The sequence below is a fragment of the Protopterus annectens genome, chromosome 1.part0 (assembly GCF_019279795.1).
Source record: "Protopterus annectens isolate FY-2018-M chromosome 1.part0, PAN1.0, whole genome shotgun sequence".
Taxonomy (NCBI): Eukaryota; Metazoa; Chordata; order Ceratodontiformes; family Protopteridae; genus Protopterus; species Protopterus annectens.
This window is the reverse complement of record NC_056725.1, coordinates 1,864,589,971-1,864,609,891: the sequence shown is the minus strand read 5'-3', so window position 1 is coordinate 1,864,609,891 and position 19,921 is coordinate 1,864,589,971. Positions and strand designations below refer to the sequence as shown.

Here is a 19,921-nt window from a genome sequence, read left to right as displayed (position 1 = left end):
ATGCTAGTGCCACACGTATGAAAGGAGGAATGATAGTGGGGTAAAAAGACATTTACCGCCTGCCTTGCTACACCTGTGTTAAACAAGTATAGCTTATTGAGTGAAAATGGGAGCAAGTGCGGGAAAAATAAATGAGCCAGAAAGAGGTACACCAGCTGGTTATATGTTTTATCTAGTGTCCCGGGACAGTTGTATGTTTCTGAATCAGTGGATCGCCCTAACTAAAAATGACGGTAACCTTGCTTTTCCTGAAAATGGTAGCTTTAATAAAGATATATTGATTAATTTGCAAAAGAAGTTAAAGGAAGGAAGATTACCAGGGTTGTGTTGGGCAGCTTTTAATGATTGGATGTATGAAGCTAATGAAAGGGAAAAGGATTCGGTTGTCAGTAGTCTTAAAGATAATCAAAAGAAACTAAAAAAGATAAAGGAACTGCGACTAATCTAGATATAGCAAACGGTAAACGTTTAAAGGAACCGCCCTTTAAGGGATTACATCCTGTACAAGAATTAAGTAAATTACAAATAACTGAATCATCTGAGGATGATCACTCATGGTTTCCCCCACCCCTTACGGCTCCTCCACCGCTATATCAGCCCTCACAGGTTCAAGAAGGAGCAGTGAGCTTTACAACAGAGGGTGGAGGCCGGCAGGGAGAAGAGCACACCGCACTCAACTCTGGAAGTGGAACTCAGACAATGGGAAGTTAGCCTAGTAGACCGCTTATAGAGCAACCTGACCAAATAGATGCAAGTAAACCATCACCTAGACTAACCCGCTTGAAGACAAAAAAGCAGCAGAAAAGAAAAGCACAAATGCTTTTTGACCCTAGGTCTAGCCAGTTGAAAAAATATTATAATAAAAAAGCCGTATATTTACACAAGGGTAAAATTTACAAACAATGTCCAATTGTAATTGAAGACAAAGAGTATTAAAGTGGGCCGGACAAATTTAATTCAGACTCTGAATCGGGCACTAGCCCATCAGATGAAGAGAGAGTATTTCTATTCAGAGAAGTCCCAAACCCAGCACGTGCTAGAGATGCTGGACAACCGGCTACAGTTGTGGTGTCTAGGGCGTGGTCAGCAGTTGATTTTCAAGCCATCACCAAATCACTTCCGCCTATTGGTAATAACCCAGCGAAGTTTCAACGCGTACTGGCAGGACATAGAAGAGGTTAGAGCTGTCCACCAATACACTGTCCCAGCCGATCTCATGAAACACATCTGGGATCATGCTAATGTTCCTACACCAATACCGTAGCACAATATGCAAGGGGAGAATGGATTTGAAGTGGTTAGACAACGTATAGTTGATTCTATCACTGAAATAGTGCCATCTACCTCCAACTGGTCGAAAATTAAATCAATCATACAGAAAGAGGATGAGCCTATAAACAAATACTTACATAGACTCACTGAAGCCTTTGAGGCATATTCTGGGTACCCAGAGCCCACCAAAGGACCAGCACAAAGCGGACTGTCAGCTGCCTTTGTGAATGGGCTATGCCCTCAAGTGAGGGACAAGTTGAAAGAAGTATGTTTAAATTGGCCTAGCTTCGGCTTGCATGAGTTAGTCCAGCAGGTACAATACCTCTCCGACCATTTAGCTAAAGAACAGAAGGATTTACAGGAGAAATTAGTAAAAGCACAAATCCAAATGTGCAATGTTTTTGGTCAACAGGGTAGAGGATGAGGGCGAGGAAGAGGGAGGGGTGGACGCCAAGGACCAGGAAATCAGAATAGACAAAACTGGCAGGCAACACAGTTGGCTCCACCCCAAAATTCTAGTAATCAGAATGTTTCAACTGTGGCCAACCAGGCCATTGGAAAAATGAGTGTCCCTATTTGGCTGAGCAACCTGCACCATACACCGATACGTCACAACATTGAAATTCTAGTTGGACACCGTCCAATCGACAGCAATCACAATGAATTTAAAGCACAGCCATTGTGTCCTTTTCTTCCTGTGGATCAGGATGGACCACATGTCATGCTACTGGTTAAAAATAAACCCTATCCATTTTTAACCATGTTAGCTGGCAAAGCAGCCATGAATGTTCCCCTCTCTGACAAAATAACTAGAGGGGTGGGTGCCTCTGCTATACCTATTAAATACTCCGAAACTATTCCAGTCCCAGTCACCTTGGGACCTCTGCAGGATAACCATGCATTCCTAGTAGGACCTTTAGCACCTTTAAATCTATTAGGAAGAGATTTGCTTTGCAAAATGGGGGCTACCATTTTTTGCACAGCGGATGGAGTTTATCTCCAAGTAACTTCAAACCAACAAGATAGTACCCTGGCAGCTTTGGATGACTCTCAACTTACAGACGATGTGTATTCAGCCAAATTCTAGCAGACACGAGTATTTACATTCCCTACCCTCTCACCTGTGGACTACACATGACAATGATGTAGGATTTTTGACCTCAGCTACTCCTGTAAAAATAACCCTAAAACCAGGAGCTAAGTTACCGCGAGTGCCACAATACTCTTTGAAGACTGAGCCTATATCTGGTATTGCCCGTTAGTTTTGCGTTGGAACGACAAGGGATCATAGTACCTACCACAAGTCCATGTAACACCCCAATTTTACCGGTGAAAAAACCCGGCAAACAAGCTTATGATTTGTGCAAGATTTGCGGGAAGTTAAAGCTGTTTTGCCTGTCTTCCCGACTGTACCAAACCCAGCTACTATTTTAAGCTGTATCCCACCTACTGCAAAATGATTCACGGTAATAGATATCTCATCAGCTTTTTTCTCTATTCCAGTGCATCCCGACAGTCAGTATTTATTTGCATTTACCTACAAGGGTCAACAGTATACATGGACTCAATTGCCCCAGGGATATGTAGAATCCCCAACCTTATTTTCTAGAGAGATGCATAGACAGTTACAGGATCTACAACTACCATCACGTTCAGTTCTAGCCCAATATGTAGACTATATTCTTATAGCTTCGCCACACAGTAACTCATGTATGGAAGATTCCCTTCTAGTGCTACACTTTTTAGCTACGCGTGGATTTAAAGTAAATAAATCAAAATTACAATTTTTTCAGGAAAAGGTGCAATATTTGCGACATATTATTACAATGGGTTCTCGTCAAATACTCCCAAATCGTATAACTTCTATTCAAAAGGCCCCATGCCCTATAACTCAGAGACAGCTTCGAGGATTTCTTGGCCTAGCAGGATACTGCAGACAGTGGGTACCTAATTTTTCGGAAATTTTAGCCCCCATTAAAACTTTTAAAAAGGGATATCATGGAACCTTTACCCTGTACATCACAACACGATGAGGCTTTTCAGGCTATCAAGACAGCCTTAGTAAATCCTCCTGCCTTAGGATTGCCAGATTATTCCAAACCATTTGTTTTCTTTTGCTGTGAGCAAAACAAAACTGTCTTGGGTCTCTTAGCCCAGCAATGCACTGGAGGCTACCGGCCTATTGCTTACTATAGCACTCAACTACATCCGGTTGCCTCTGGTTACCCAGCTTGCTTACGGGCCGTAGCAGCTGCTGCTGTTTTGGTTGACATGGCAGCTCCACTAACCCTGGGACATGACACCCAGTCCCACATGCAGTTCAAGCGTTACTTTTGAAAACAAAAACACAGTTTTAAATATGAATTAAGTTTAATAAATAATCCCGCCCTACAAGTCATACGCTGCCCACCACTGAACCCTGCCTATTCAATACCAACACCAGATGAGGACGAACCACATGATTGTGTGCTTGTAGTCAACTCTGCTCTTTCTCCTAGGTTACACTTGTATGACACTCCTTTGCAAAATCCTGATTTGATTCTCTTTGTTAATGGATACTGCTTACGAAGAACCTCCGGATAATTCCAAGCAGCTTGATCAGTCTGCACTCAGACTGAAGTTTTAAGATCAGCACGATTACTCCCAGGCACTTCCGCGCAGGCTGTGGAACTAGTGGCATTATCGAATGCATGCAAAAATAGCTAAGGACAAGTCCGTTACTATATATACTGACTCCCATTTATGCCCATGGTGTTGTTCATGATTTTGGTATACTATGGAAAGAACGAGGGTTTTCAACTTCTTCCGGGTCACCCGTTAAAAAACATTTTTATATTAATAACCTGTTACAAGACTTGTTACCATCTGAAATTGCTGTTGTTAACTGCGCAGCCCATCAATCTAATGACTCTTTTGAAACTAAGGGAAATAATTTTGCTGACTGGGCTGCAAAAGAGGCTGCTCTCTCACAAACTGTTCAGGGACATTTTTTGCAGTCTCTGCAACCAATAGCTAATTTTGATAATACAGTTTTGAAACCTTTACAGGATGAAGCTCCAGAATCAGAAAGAAAATCATGGCTGGCTCAAGGTTGTTTTAAACATTCTGATCTCATTTGGCAACATCCAGATGGCAGACTGCTCTGCCCAATGTCCATGCTAAATTCTCTTATAAAATCATATCACTTGCCAGGTAATGTTGGGGTACAAGCGCTAATAAAACAAATCCAAACGGATTGGTTTGCCCCAGGACTTTCAGCTTCTGTGCAACATTTTTGAGCACTTGCTCCACTTGTTTACAGTATAACATTTCAAAAGGCACTATGGCTCCCACACAACCACTGCCAAAACCACTGGGACCATTTTGCGCTTTGCAATGGGATTTTATTGAACTTCCGCCTTGCACTCGTTTCAAATATGTTTTAACTGTTGTTGATGTTTTTTTCTGGGTGGTTTGAAGCCTACCCATGCACTAAGAATGATGCTATTTCAGTTGCTAAGAAACTTTGTTATGAATTGATACCGCGTGTTGGCATTCCCTGTCACATATATTCGGACCGTGGAACACATTTTACTGCTCAGTTAATTGATTCACTGTGTAAAATGCTAGGCATCACTCTAAAATTTCATTGTCCATATTGACCTCAGGAATCAGGTATTACTGAACACATGAATCAAACACTAAAAACAAGACTGGCTAAAATTACTACTGAAACGGGCCTCACTTTGGTACAGGCCCTACCTCTTGCCCTACTCTCTATGAGAGCTCAAGTACATCCTACTAAAGGTCTTTCTCCTCATGAAATCCTCATGGGACACCCATATGCGTATGCTCATGACTCCACCACCACCCTTTTCTGAGTATGATGCATTTGATTAGGTTCATAGGTTCATACTAGGCTATCTGCCCTAGGGCATTTATAAGCCTAGCCAGAGTGTGTTTGGCTTTCGCCACCCATTTTAAATGAATTTTGCTATGCCCTTTTTCGAGGTTAGTATACTGTGCCTCTGTCTAACAGTGACACAGAAGTGATACCCGGGGTAAACCTACGATCTCCCATCCACTCATCAAGATTCCTCTTGAAAACAGTCAATGAGGGACTCTGCCTAACCTGGACTGGGATTTTATTCCAGAGTGAAGGGAGCCTCTGGGTTATGAATCTGTCCCTCCAGCATGTCCTATTTATTTCAGTGCTGAGGTTCAAGTCTTTCGAGCGCGTGGCTCGATGGGATTTGGATTTTCAGAGGTGCAGCATGTCCATTAATTCCGGGTTGGACATTGCTTTATACGTCAGGCACATATCACCTCTGAGCAGGCGGTATGCCACTGAGTAGAGCTGGAGTTTCTTTAACCGGGCAGCATATGGCATCTGTTTGAGCCCTTTGATCCTCTTGGTGAGGTACTTTTGGGGTCTTTCCAGTTGCTGCAGGTGTCTGGTAAGGTACATCCCAAAAGGGGCATTGTACTCAATTATGGGCCTGATGGGGGACCAGGAAAGAGGCACAATGACCTCCCTGATCTAGATGTGAATCCTTCATGATTAGGTGGGCTATATAAAATGTTTTTCTAACCACTTTGGCCACGTGGTTGTCAAATGAGAGATTGCTATCAACTTGGGTCCCCAGGTCCCTAATTACTTCTTCTGTACTTAATGGATTACCACCTATGTGGTAATTTGTGGGCACTTTGTTTTTGCCAAAGGGGATGACTATACACTTTTTGGCGTTTAGCTTGAGGCCATGGCTCTGGCACCAGTTGCCTGTTTCTATGAGGCCCTTTTGGAGGATGTTTGTGTCGGCTGGAGAATCGATTATGACGCTCAGTTTGCAGTCATTTGCGAACTTGGTCAGCCACAGTCCTTCCGAGTTGGCCTGTACCTTCGAGAAATATATACCGAACAAGAGAGGTCCCAGGACTGAGCCTTGTGGGATGCCACTTGTAAATGGTTTGGAGTCTGACATGGCTCCAGCAATTCTAACCATGTGGGTTCTGTCCTTGAGCCAGTTTGCAACCCATCTAGTAACATAGGGGTTTATATTTAAGCTGGTGAGCTTATCTATAATGCCCGAGTGGGGTATTGTATCGAAGGCTTTTGCGAGGTCCAGGTAGGCTGTGTGGACCACCTTCCCCTCGTCAATGGCCTTGGTGACTGTTTCAAAGAAATCGACCAGGTTTAAGAGGCAGGATCTGCCCTTAAAGCCGAACTGGGTAGGATCCAGTGTCTGTAGGTCCCCAATATCTTTATTTATGAGGTCCATGATGATCCTTTCCATAGCTTTGCAGACCAAGCTAGTCAGGCTTATGGGTCGATAGTTTCCAGGATCCGTTGAGGCGCCACCTTTGTGGAGAGGGACCACTGTTGCTGTACGCCACTCTTTGGGTACATATCCTGTAGTAAGGCTGAGATTGAACAGTAGTTTAATGTTTGGGTTTAGCTCTTCTTGGAGTTCATGTAGGATGCAGCCCGGGACACCGTCTGGTCCCATTGATGCTGTGTTTTTTGCTTTGGAGAGGGCGGCTCTTACCTGAGCATCTGAGATGTCAGGGGGGCAGCACTCTGCTGGGATAGTTATTTGCCCTTTTTGGTGGAGGGAGGGGGGGGGAGAAGTTTGCGCTGAACCTGTCAGCTAGGATGTTGACAATGTCTGTGGGTTTGGTGTATTTTTTGTCATTTTGGACTAATTCTGAGCATATCTGGGAATTCCCACCCAGGTTCCTAACATAACTAAAGAAAGCCTTGTGATTATCCTTAGTGCCCTGTGCAATTTTTCTCTCGAAGCTGGCCTTAGATGATTTTATGAGTGCCCGTAATTTTTTGCTAATACTCTCCTGTAATACTCTCCTCCATAATATTCTCCTGTATTGCACTTCTCTTGTTTCTTTTTTACAGTTTCATCATCACCAGGTAGCAGCAGCTCAACAAACTCCTTTCCTGTCCTCGGCACTACAACCAGGAGACTGGGTATACGTTAATCATTCTCTCGAAAAACAGCTCTTCAACCACGTTGGAAAGGGCCCTTCCTAGTTCTACTGACCACTTCATCAGCGGTTCGACTACAAGGCTCACCCACCTGGATTCATATATCGCATGTCAAGAAGGAATCCCGTCTGAAGATCAGCAACCTCTACCTTTTGTTAGTCCAGATTCTCCACCTATTGCTACTCGTACTCAAAGCCATACTGTACCAGTACCTGACAATGCCTGATCCATTTGCACAAATTCACCAAGCACAACCGCCTTTCCACAAAAGTACTGCACAACTATTTTGGTGGTTATTCTTGTTGTTTTCAAATTTTTATTGTGGCCATTTTTATTTCCTGCTTCAACTACTCCTCATGCCAAACGAGCTGCATGGCATCAACCTTTAAATACCTATCAAGCCATATGCATCATCCCTCAAAGTTTCAGACTGTTGGGTTTGCACTGCTATTCCTACTGTTCATGGGGGATTGATGCTAAACATAGTCCCTTTAGGGGTTAATGAAACCTGGACGAATTTGATCTACGATGCATCAAATGTTATTTCAAAGGACAAAATAGCATTACAGTTGTCCTTCCGTCAAAACGGAACTGTGCGTTTTCAAAAACTTGGTAAAACCAGAGTCGGGTGGAGCCATTCTAACAAAACAGTGATATATAACTGCACTGCAGACAATTTGGGTTGTGTAACAGACTTTTCACCTGTAAAAAGACTCGTTAAGGACTCTATAGTTAACTTTTCCCAGAAAATAGAAACTGTTTATTCGAAAATATTCCAAGGACTGCAGGATACTGGGGATCGTTTCAAACCTATCAACATCACCATTAAAGTAGAAAATTGTTATTTTGTGTGCAGAAGGAAAGCATATAAATGGCTACCAGGAGACTGGTCTGGTAGCTGCTTCCTGGGCTACCTGGTTCCAGCTATTCAACATGTATCTGCATTACCTAAAGGAAAAATTTGAAATGTTCGAGAGGTTAAGAAGCCTGCCAATCCTGTAGGTCGAGTTGATGCTTCATGGATCTATCACCATGAGTTAGCTCATGCTAGTGCCAAAGGACTGTCCCATATGGACTTGGGTGATGACATCATATCATGGGCTGGTATATTTCCGTCATACAGAGCAGTGAAATGAATTTGGGAACTGAGAAAGCTATCTAAATTGCTTGAAATACTAAGCAATGCTACATTTTCTGCCTTATAACTAGTGACTGATGAATTGACTGCTATTAGGGCCGTAGTACTCCAAAATCGTATGGCCCTCGATTTCACCCTAGCGGGGAAAGGAGGAACTTACGCTTTAATCCAGGAGGAATGCTGTACGTTTATCAGCATGAAACTGAAAGTAATTTTGAACTGATGCAAAGAATTTCCGAGCTCTAAGGCCAAGGAGGCCGATGGTTCAACATGGGGATGGTTAACCAACCTGTTCTCAGGCTGGGGAGGTGGACTGTTAAAGCTGATTTTATTAATTGCAGTATTAGCAATTGTTGCTTTTATTGTTCTATTTCTAATCAAAGCACTGATTTTAAAATTAATGTCATCAAAAACTGTGAAGAAAGTGCCTAAGTTTTATATGCCTGCAACCATGAATATAGATGATAAAATGGCAATGTCTTCTAATAATGAAAAGACCAGTAGCAGGGTTATGCTAGAATTGGGACAAATGTATGATAGGTTAAGTGATGATGCTTACACAGCATCAAATGGGGGATTGTAGAATATGAACAGCCAAAGCATGTGTTTGAGGGAATTGAGTATGTGACAGTTTGTATGTATTAAAATGTACTGTGAACTTTGAATGAACTCTGAGTAACGAGAAAATGCTGAAAAACAAGAGTCTGCCTGAAAGCAGGATATGTACCTTTTATGGAAATGCATCCGATTTTCTTTCTTTGCCCAGAGATATGATGATGTGAATTGTCTTATGTTTACGGGTAAACCTTTGATTGGTTAATTGCCCTGTATAATGACCTAATTGGTTCATTTTTATATTTTTTACTGTAAGCAATATCACCAGTATATAAGCTTGTTTATTCCTTTGTTCTGGGAGTCTCCCTGGTACTTTCCATGAGGCTCCCGCACGTGTGTACTGTAGATAATAAAAACCACTGAAAGAGAGAAAGAACTGTATCTATTTTTAAAGTATTCTGAAATGTATCAATATACACACATATATATATACATATATATATATATATATATATATATATATATATATACATACACACACATTATATATATATATATATATATATATATATACACACACACATTACATATATATATATATATATATATATATATATATATATATATATATATATATATATATATATATATATGCATACATACACTGAACCCTCAGTTAACCAGAACTCAAGCAACTAGCAAAATACCAAAACAATCGAAGAAATAAAGTACAATTTTCATGTGTTGCACTTTGTCACCCGCCCCGCAGAAACATACCTTACATTTTTAGTTTCAAAAAGGAAGAAAGGACTAAATTCCCTCTCTCCCCAGCTTGAGAACAAGTCACTTCAAAGAAACAGTACAGGTACAGTATTAGTCAGGCCTATTTTTAAAAGTAATTCTCAAGCAACCAGAAACTACAGTTATTTGTCATCTACCAATCCCATGGGTACTGGTTAACCGAGCTTACTGCATATAAATACATACATATATATTAAAGCCATTAACCATTTAACTGGCCAGAAAGCAAACTCCTCTTTTTAACATACCATAAGGATGCACATGTAGTACACCACTAAAAAGGATCGCGTGTGTGATCCTATCCAGCAGTAATGGCGAATCTACTATTTAAACATGAGCACATGTCCAAGGCAGCACAACTACAACAGTGCCTTGTACACTTGTACTGTGATTGATATGAAGATCACTGCTGCAAGAATACAGAAAGGAGGTTACCAAGCAATGCATCCTTCTGATCCCACAACAGGTGGGTGCATCAAAGTCTATTCAGGACAATAGTAGGAAATCCTGCTTACCCAAGAATGCACTCAATTTACAATGTTTAACTAGTGTTAGTTAAAGTGTACACTGTTGCTACATAACCATCTATTGGTAAAACCTGTAAGGAAGGCTGAAACTGCGCTTTCTGATATAGAAAATAGAGACCTACTCAATCATGAATGCATCATGTTAGGGGCACAGATTTATAGCCATTAAAAAAAATGAAATTAAATTATTATGAGCTGAAATTCCAGGAATTATAAACGTGATCCTTATGTGCAATTTTCTGTAATTACCATAATCCTATGATTTTTATTGCACCTACACATACAAAATAATGTTTAAGTATAGAATATAAAGTAAACTGGCAATTTTGCAAACAAAAACAGAAAGCACATCTATGTCAGTAACTTACAATAACAGTAGAACCACAGCAGTAATACCACTCAGGGGTTGTCCCTGTAAAGAAGCCACTGGCCTAGTGGACCTAACCTGGTCAAAAAGGGTAAGCAAAATAAATCAAATAAATATTTGGAGTATGGGCATAACTGCTACAGAATGAATAATACAGAGGAATACGCAAGTTGAAATTAAATGCTTGACCACCTGATCCTAATAAGCTGGACTCCTCACTTAACCAAGGGCTTTGGACTGATGCACATCAAAAATTAAAAGTTCTTTTTTAACAAACTGACTATGGCCCAGGCAACCAGAGTTGAATAGTAGCTTGGGCACTAGATTGGGCATACCCACATTGGAGAAGGTGAGGGTTGGTAGGCCTTGGCCTGGTTTATCCCACTGATCCACAGGATGATTAAGCTTGGAGTGTGGATGAGGCAAATAGGAGTGGAGGTTGGCCACACACAGTTATGGGAATCAACCCAAGCCAGTGATGGTGGTAGTTGTCAATGCATGTGTAGAAGCAAACATGCACATGATGTAGTGGCGTAGGTGGCCCCTGAAGTATAAAAGTGCCCATGTCACCACCAGCAGCCTAGCTAGATTAAACATACACAATTCACTCATTAGCAGGATGCCAGGCAGAACACAGAAATCCCTAGGCTACCTGAATGACAGCACTCTGTGGTCAATTCTTACCCGAGAAGACATGATGGGAAACCCACATTCAAAATGAATCAATGGGCTCAAATGCATCCCAGGAGAGCTTGATGGTTGACAGAGGGAGATACAGAAAAAAAAAATAATAAAGCATGTCTTAGCTGGGGGCACCTAAGACACCTGATCCTCAGCTGGTAAAGCCCTCAGGGATATACTACTAGTAAGGCACAAGTACATTTGTAATAGGACTACCTGCTAGGTCAGCCAGGCTCCGACAGAAGAGCTCTAATCCTATATGCCAAGTACTGATTACTGGTCTCTCTTTTTATACAAAGACAAAAATTAAGTGAAGTGGTACTTGCTCATCTCTTACTAGACTCTAACAAAGTAAAATCTGAAGGCAAGTGGGACATGATTACAGAAGGAAGTCTGCACTGCAGCAAGGAATGATCCTCATACTCTAACATCTACTGTTACAGTGAACTGCTCTCCAAATGTACTTGATTCACTGCAGAACTCATTGCTACACTAAGGATAAATACCCAAGGGAGGATTATTAAAGTCGTCGGGAGAACACATAAGATTGTGGCTACTACATGTCCTACAGGACTTAAGTGGCAAACCGTAGCCTGCTCCTGGAAATGTACATCCAACTTGTAGATCTTTTAAGAAGTGTGCACAGAAATCCAAACAAACGTTAAAAATGCCCTGGGCAGATATGCTTCTTAAGAAGGCCTTTACAGTGACAACAGACTTGGGAGAGTGATTCCCTTTCTGGGTTTCCCAAAAGGCACCAGACTGTAATTATATTACCTATGATTACAAAAAAAGGGCAGGAAAACTAAAGGTCTCCAGCAAATGTCTAAAATCACTGCTCTTCCATAAAGTTACTTTTTGCAATGGGACAAGCCTTGATGAACCCTCACATCCCCACTGAAATCACCATATCTCAGAAAAAGGGAATTCTCCGAGACACAGTTAACACAGAATACGAAACTCTCCTTTTCATACATTCAGGTCTCACTATTCCAGGACTTATTTTTATGAATCCCAGAATTTAAAACTATTAACCACACAGAGATTTCCTATCACTTTGAGAACAAAGGGTGAAACTGTTTGACAGCAATTTAGGGTGATGACTGAAAACTAGTCCACTCTCTGTCTGGCACAAAGACACAAATAGTAAATCTTTCTGTCTGACCTCCTTGGTGTGATAGCAGAAGGTACTTATTATAAACACACCAAAAAGTTTATTATAAAGCTTTCGGGTCTCACACCCTTCATCAGTACAAATAAAATGAGCACATTCAGCATTTAAATAGGAGATTAAAATCAAGTCACATGCTTCAGCCCACCATTATTCATGGGGAAATATATACAAAAGTGTTCTACAGTACTTAAGGATACTAATGATTTTTTAGACACATTGTATAATTGGTGTAATCTCTATGAGCCAAAAGAGTATATAATGGTAACCCTTGACATAACATCACTATTTACCGTTATACCCAATACATATGGTGTGGAAGCGGTACGTAATTTTTTGAATGAGGAAATAAAAATGGGTGGAAGGGAAATAGAAAATATCTGCACACTTCTTGAGGTAGTGTTACCACATAATGTATTTATATTTGATGGAGAACCATATTTGCAGCTAACTGGGGTAGCAATGGGTACCCCAGTTGCTAACACATATGCAAACCTAGTTTTGTATGAATGGGAGGAGAAGGCAATATTAAATAAAGATTTTCAACTAAATGAGAAAATACTTTTCTATAAAAGGTTTGTAGATGATTGTTTCTTGTTGTGGGGTGGCTCACAATCAGAGTTAAATGAATATTTACAATATTTAAATACATCAACACATTTTTTGAAATTTAAAATGGAGGCATCAAATACTAATATAAATTATTTGGATGTGTGTTTATTTAAAAATGAAGGTATATTAGAATCCACAGTACACAGGAAAGAAGTAGATGCCTCAAAGTATATAAATAGAAGTAGTATGCATGCCCCCCACACTTTTAAGGGAATAATTAAGGTGCAATTTATAAGAATAAGCAAATTGAATACGGTAGAGAGTTACTTTAGACAACAGGTAAATAGTATGAAGCAGGAATTTTATAATAATGGATATTCTGAACGAATTATAAATATGGTACATGTTAAAAGAAAGGGCTGATAGATATAGGCCAATATTAAGAGGGGGACTTATAAAAAATCAGGACAATATAAACAAGGCTAATAACGTGGTTAGATATCTCACCACTTTTAATCTGAATACTCATAATGTTTGTAAAATAATAGAAAGACATTGGCCTATATTGATGGCTATGCCAGAAATAGTTAGAATAGTGGGAGAAAGGCCAAGATATGCATACAGGAATTCACTAACATTAAAACAAAAATTATGTTAAAGATTTTAAATTAAATACAGTTAAATCAGAGACAACAGGAGGAACAAGAAAATGCTATAATTGCTCCTGTTGTAATGACTTCTATGAAGGTACAGATTATTTTAAACACCCCACCATGGGAGACGTATTTACAATGAAAGCACTGACAAATTGCAATATGGTACAAGTGGTATATTTGGCAACCTGCACATTATGTTCATCGTTCTATGTTGGTAAGACAACTAGGAAGCTTAAGGAAAGGATTATAGAACATAAATCTGACATAAGAAGAAGTGTTATAACAAATGCATTACGTAAACATAAGATAAGGGAGAGCAGCATACTTTTAAATTTAGAATATTGGATATAGTACAAACAGGTCTGAGAAAAGGGGATATGAATAATTTTTTAGAACTTAAAGAGTTTGAATGGATAGTTAGATTGCAGGCAGACTGTTTTAATGGTTTGAATAATGCCATTAGTTTAACGCCAGTTTTGATTAAAAGATGTAGAGAGAAGTTGTGAATTGTTATGAAATATAAATACAATATTTATTTGTTCTGCTGTAAAAGTGAACTGATATTAGAAATGTTTAATAAGTGAATATTTCATTTTTGTATTTTTAAATGTGTTTTAAACGTTTTTTATGTATGTCCTTTTAAGAATTGATTGCTGAATGAGTAAAGGGGTGGGCTGAAGCATGTGACTTGATTTTAATCTCCTATTTAAATGCTGAATGTGCTCATTTTATTTGTACTGATGAAGGGTGTGAGACCCGAAAGCTTTATAATAAACTTTTTGGTGTGTTTATAATAAGTTTGGAATATTTTGACAGTGACACCATTATTGTCTATAACAGAAGGTACTGCCAGCCATGCCAGGTGAAGAAGGGCAGTGGATGTATGACTTGTGCCAGCACAGCTAGCTGGAATTTTGATATAATTGTACATCATTAGTACATCAAACTGATCTGTACAGGTGCTTGCGCTGAAAATGTATTTGTGAGCTTTGCTTGTGTTGTGTTAAAATGTATCAACAGTGCACCTTGCTGAAATGGAGAGAAATGTACATGTATTACGGTAACTGAATTAAATGCATATGTTTTAATAGGAGGACATTGCCACAGCAAAGGCTAACCGGCTAGCTTGCTTTACAAAAATAATGTAAATGAACTGTTAAACTATTAAAACGGCACCCTGCAGTGCTGAATGTGACTGGAGACGGTAGGTCTGGGAGCAGTCATTATTTGCTTTCTTTTGTGAAAAAAGGGGGAAATGTTGTAAATGTTTCTGGCTCCTAGGCACTGCCATAAAAGCTCTAAATGTGTATTGTAGCAGTCTTCTTAAGTCCTCTCTCAAACTTCAAAAGGAGATATTGTGGGAACCTAGAGTCAGGTGACCAGATGAGGTCATTCTGCAAGTCATCTTGGATATCATATTTTACAGGGAGGAATCTCAGAATACAGAATATTCTCTTTTGGGAAATTTGACTGAAAGACCCTCTCCCACAGCATCTTGCCTTGCGGTAGTAAGTAACTTAACTAAGGAACAGTGATTATTTTAGGCTTAGTCACAAATATAGTGAAGCTTATTTTAGATATTGTTTTTCTTTATTTGTCTGCATTTGTCCATCAATGTTCTGCACTCTGGTTTACTGTGAATATATTGTCAGTATTTTCATGCTCTTTTATTCATTATTATTAAATATATTTACAACTTTTATTGTGGCTGATCCTTGTAGAAAGCATCTAACCTTTGAAAGCACTTCTATTTATTTGGTGACACTGTGTGGGACACTCCAGAAGGCCTAGCCATCTTGGTGAACTACTACCATTTGTATTAGTATTGCACAGTATAATTGGACATCCTTTAAGAGCCTTAGAGCTGCTGATACCTTACACTCTGGGCAGAAGGGGGCACAGCAAGTCCATCTGTGCCAGGCTTTCCCAGGTGTGTGTTTGTGAAAAATCAAATCTCAGTGTGCGTGCGTCACTTACTTGGGGCAGGCACTTGAAGCACTTGGTTCACAGACAGGGTACTGGAGGACTTGGCTTGGACACTCAGCTGAGGACCTAACCCTACAGCTGTACAAGTGGGGAGTCTTACTGGGGACCTGGAGGGTGACAGATATTGAGACATCCAGACCCTGGGTTGAGTGTGTTCCCTGTGCGCTCTTAAGAGAAATTGTATTTGATGCAGAGAGATCTGTATCTGGAAATACTGAGTATCCATTTGTATTTTAAGTGCACATCCCTCTCCAGTGCTAGTGGTGAGGATTCAGGCTCCTTGATTACTGGCCTAGCATGGGGATGTCACATACTGGTAGCCGTGGTGGGCATCACACTTGGTTTTCAAAATACAATATCAGCATTATCTGTGAAATTCCAAACAAATGTACTATCTGCACCTCATTCTGTGGGTTAGAGGACAGTCTGTTGAATATTTTTTTGCATCAGTCCTGAGACAACATTAGAGTAGAAAGAACAGTTTTGACTCTCACCTGTCACTGTGGAAAAATGTGTAAAGCTCTTTACACAATAGTCTACAAGTTGGAGGTTTGTCTACAAGTTAGAGGTTTGCCTACTTTATGTGATAGCTAACAGGGCTTCTCGAAGAAAAATAAGCTTTAGTGAGGAGTTTAATTTAAAAAGGGCCAGGGTTACACTTTCAACCCACTACAATCCCATGAAGGAAGTACTGGTTTCCCAGGAAGTTTTAAATACATCACCCCTTTCAAGGGCTGCTTCACTTTAGTGGGGAAGACATATGTGGGTCCAAGGAAGGAGAAATGAACAGCAGCTGAAATATGCACTTTAACAAAGGCATAAGAAAGGTTGTGATGTTGTCACAGGTTCATGAGGTATCATGAAATTTTCAAATCTGCAACCTGGAGACAGGGACCATCTGGATGAAGGCTATCTGACCAAATAAGGCTCTAGCTGATAAGTGGAACATCTGCAAAGTGAACCTTCAACTTGAGAGTACTATTCTGGGGTAGTGATAGCGGATGCTTGTATGCATGTAACAAGATCCAAAGCAGAACTTTCTCTGGAACTACACCAGACTTTAACAGGTTCAAGAAGAAAGACAGACTGATGAGACGGTGCATACTATACTTTATGGACCTCTGGACATCCTCTACTGAAGACCTCTTGATGAGACAGTCATGCAGGTAAGGGTATACATGTATTCCCACTGCCTTAAACACGCAAATATTAGCACAAGGCACTTCATTAATACACTGGAAATTCTAGAAATGCAAAAAGTCAAAGATATATACTGGCAATGGTCCAGCCTCATCTTGGATCCTATGATGAGGTTTGTGATCTTAGTGGATGGGCAAGTATTCAGACATCTTTGAGAACTAATGTGACCAAAACACATTTGGAATTAGAATGGCTAGCATCTTGAAGATGGTCACTTTTATGAACTTGCTTAGTTTGAATAAATCCAAGCTGGATCTCTACTGGCCTTCCTTCTTTAGTACTAGAATAGCCTGATTAAAAACAAAAAATCATTTTCCCTGTTCCGCCACAAGGGGAACTCTTCAGACTTCCCCACAAGAGAGATGTTAAAAGACTATACATAATCCACACAAACTGTTTTTTTGTAACAAAGTGGAAAAAATTCCTTTTATAGCAGTCAGTGGTGCAGAATATCTTCTCATGTTTTAATTGTGGGCGTGTGACTAGCTGATACTGACTATGCTTGTGACTGCATGCAATTTAAGCATGAAAATGTAACATACCTTGCAATGGGGTTCCCAGAAAGCTTGGAGTAGGTAGGGGACTACCAACAGGAAGTGGAGTGCCTACAGTCAGAGACAAAGTAACTCTTGTTAGCTTCTTTTGAAATAAATTTGCCACAATCACTAACCGAATATAAAACATAAATGTTATGTACTATAAATCAGTAATTTTAAGAACCTAGAAGCAGCCTAATGAAACTAGCATGTTTTAACACCTTAAGATTCTAAGAACAATTGCTTAAAATTGACTAACAATTCAAGCATTTAAAAATGTTAGAACTCTACATAAAATGTAAAATAGTTATATTCTTAACTTTTCATATGATCTACAACAGGATGCGCATCGAGGAGTTTTGAATTTACATTTCTTTTATACTAATTGCATTGTAGTATATTTTCTATAAGATCCCACATTTGGCCAACCTTTTCATGCACACACTGATGTAATATACCATATATATGAGGACATCCATACAGCCCATCAAGTTCACTCTGTGCCATCAGTAGGCACCTTCCTGTAAGTCAAGAAATAAAAACATGGGTTTGATATTAAATAAGCAATGATGATAAATACCTTCATAACGTAGAGAGAACTCCAAGAACTGCAAATGGTGAATACCCACACAAATGCAGGGGGTTGATAAGATGGAGGGCATTCCTGACCAATCTGAGTCCTGTTATAGATCAAATGAGATGGTAAAAATGTAACACTGCACCTAACATCAAGGATCCCCCTTTATGGGTTCTTGGTTGGGAAGACTCCCAAGTAGTAACTACCAGGCTGCATTGTACATAAAGGACAGTTTAAATATGGCAGGCTGACAAATGAATCTGGGATAATGACTTCTCAGATGCAGCTGTAATCCTTAAGCCAATATCAAAACAATTATACTTAGTCAAGGTGTGCATATAGGACCAAGTGGCTGCAGCACAGATGTGGGCTTGAAGGAAGCACTTAATGTAACTACTCCAGTTACTTAAAGCAAAAAAAAACTTTACATACTGGCTGTCCACCTAGCTGGTATCTGTTGTGCAACTTCCCTCATTGGCAAAAAGCAGATGACCACATTCAAATCTAGCATCCAGTTCAAGCAACACCTGAACTGATGGTGTACATCCAATGCATGGAGTCCTCTGTTCAGGATTTCAGCCACCACAAAATAATGCAAGATGGAAGGAACAATTCAAGTAAGCCTCTAAATCCACATTCTAAAGGTGATGACACTTCAAAGTGAGGGGCACCCGATCTTTGAAAAAGCATGGTATATAGCTCCTCAACACAAGGTTCTGAAGTTCTAAAATATGGTGTAAGGATGTGATAAAATAGGGGTTTTCAAGATACACACTTCACTGCCACCAAGTCAGAAGCCTGAAAAGACTGAAATACAAGCTCATAAAACCACTAACAAAGTCTTCTGGAAGGATGGGGTTCTTCAGGAAGCTAAAGGGGTGGGTTGGGCAACACATTTATTAAACTACATGAGCAGCCAAGTCCTGTCTCACAGTCCATCCATCAACAAGGTTAAGCTCCACAAAAACTGCAGAAACAAGCACCACAACTATGGAAACAGCTGAGGCCAAAATCATAATGTAAATATAACATGCAACCTACCCAACCAAGGTGATATGTGGTACCACTCCAAACAAACTTAGACCCATCTCCACTCAAAAGCACAAACCTGCACAGTGCAGGGGTACCTGGGCAGCCTTCAGTATTTATGACACTCATTTTGGCATGATCAGGGGCTCCACATCAGAAATTAGTTGCTGAAGTGGGGATCTCAGTTATCAAAACCATAGCAGACATCCTTATTAAAACAAGTCTCCTTTAAATCTAGGGATGCTAGAATCGAACACCACACCCTTTTTGGCTACTATGATGTGATAAGAATGAACTTTTGCCTTTATTAACTAAATTATGAGATTAAGCACTGAAAGTAATCTTACAAAACAATTGGTATAACATGTATTCTAGAAGTAATTCACCACAATAGTAACATTTGTAATTAACTACCTTATACTTTCATTCTTGAGCAAAGTTTTCACCAGCTGTGTTCTTATCAGTAACAAGGCCCAGTACCAATAATTCACAGACCCTGGGTTACAATGTGAGGCATTCATACATAGTCAAAATTGCTAGGAACTTTCTTCCATTCTTAGAGCACTCAATAACCCACACAGCAAAGTGTTTTTGTATTAAATAATTGTCCTCTGTATTCAATTATTCAAACATTTCATTTTAGTCCAGTCTTCTCCAAAGACACTGCATACTGGGAACATACCATGGGTGCGATCTTTAGGATCCCATTTTTGGGGGAAGGAGGTGGCTCTCATTGGCACATGGGTGGCAAGGGTTGAACATAAGCCAGTGAGCATGAAAAACATTTCTTAGGTGGAAGATGACAGGTCAGCTTACTGACACAGTGATATTTCATTACAGACCTACTGTTAAGTATCTTGCATATCTTTTAAGGGAAATCACTAACAGTAAAT

At 39.9% G+C, this 19,921-nt stretch overlaps 1 protein-coding gene across 1 annotated transcript in view; it reads right to left on the bottom strand.

The window, feature by feature from the left end:
- Positions 1 to 19,921, bottom strand: part of NUP155 (nucleoporin 155) — a 1,504,248-nt gene that overhangs the window by 746,996 nt on the left and 737,331 nt on the right. The window contains exons 18-19 of the mRNA XM_044069916.1: positions 17,429 to 17,491; positions 6,798 to 6,829 (exon numbers count right to left, since the gene is read on the bottom strand). Coding sequence (XP_043925851.1) covers positions 6,798 to 6,829; positions 17,429 to 17,491 — 95 coding nt within the window. The remainder of the gene's footprint in view (positions 1 to 6,797; positions 6,830 to 17,428; positions 17,492 to 19,921) is intronic.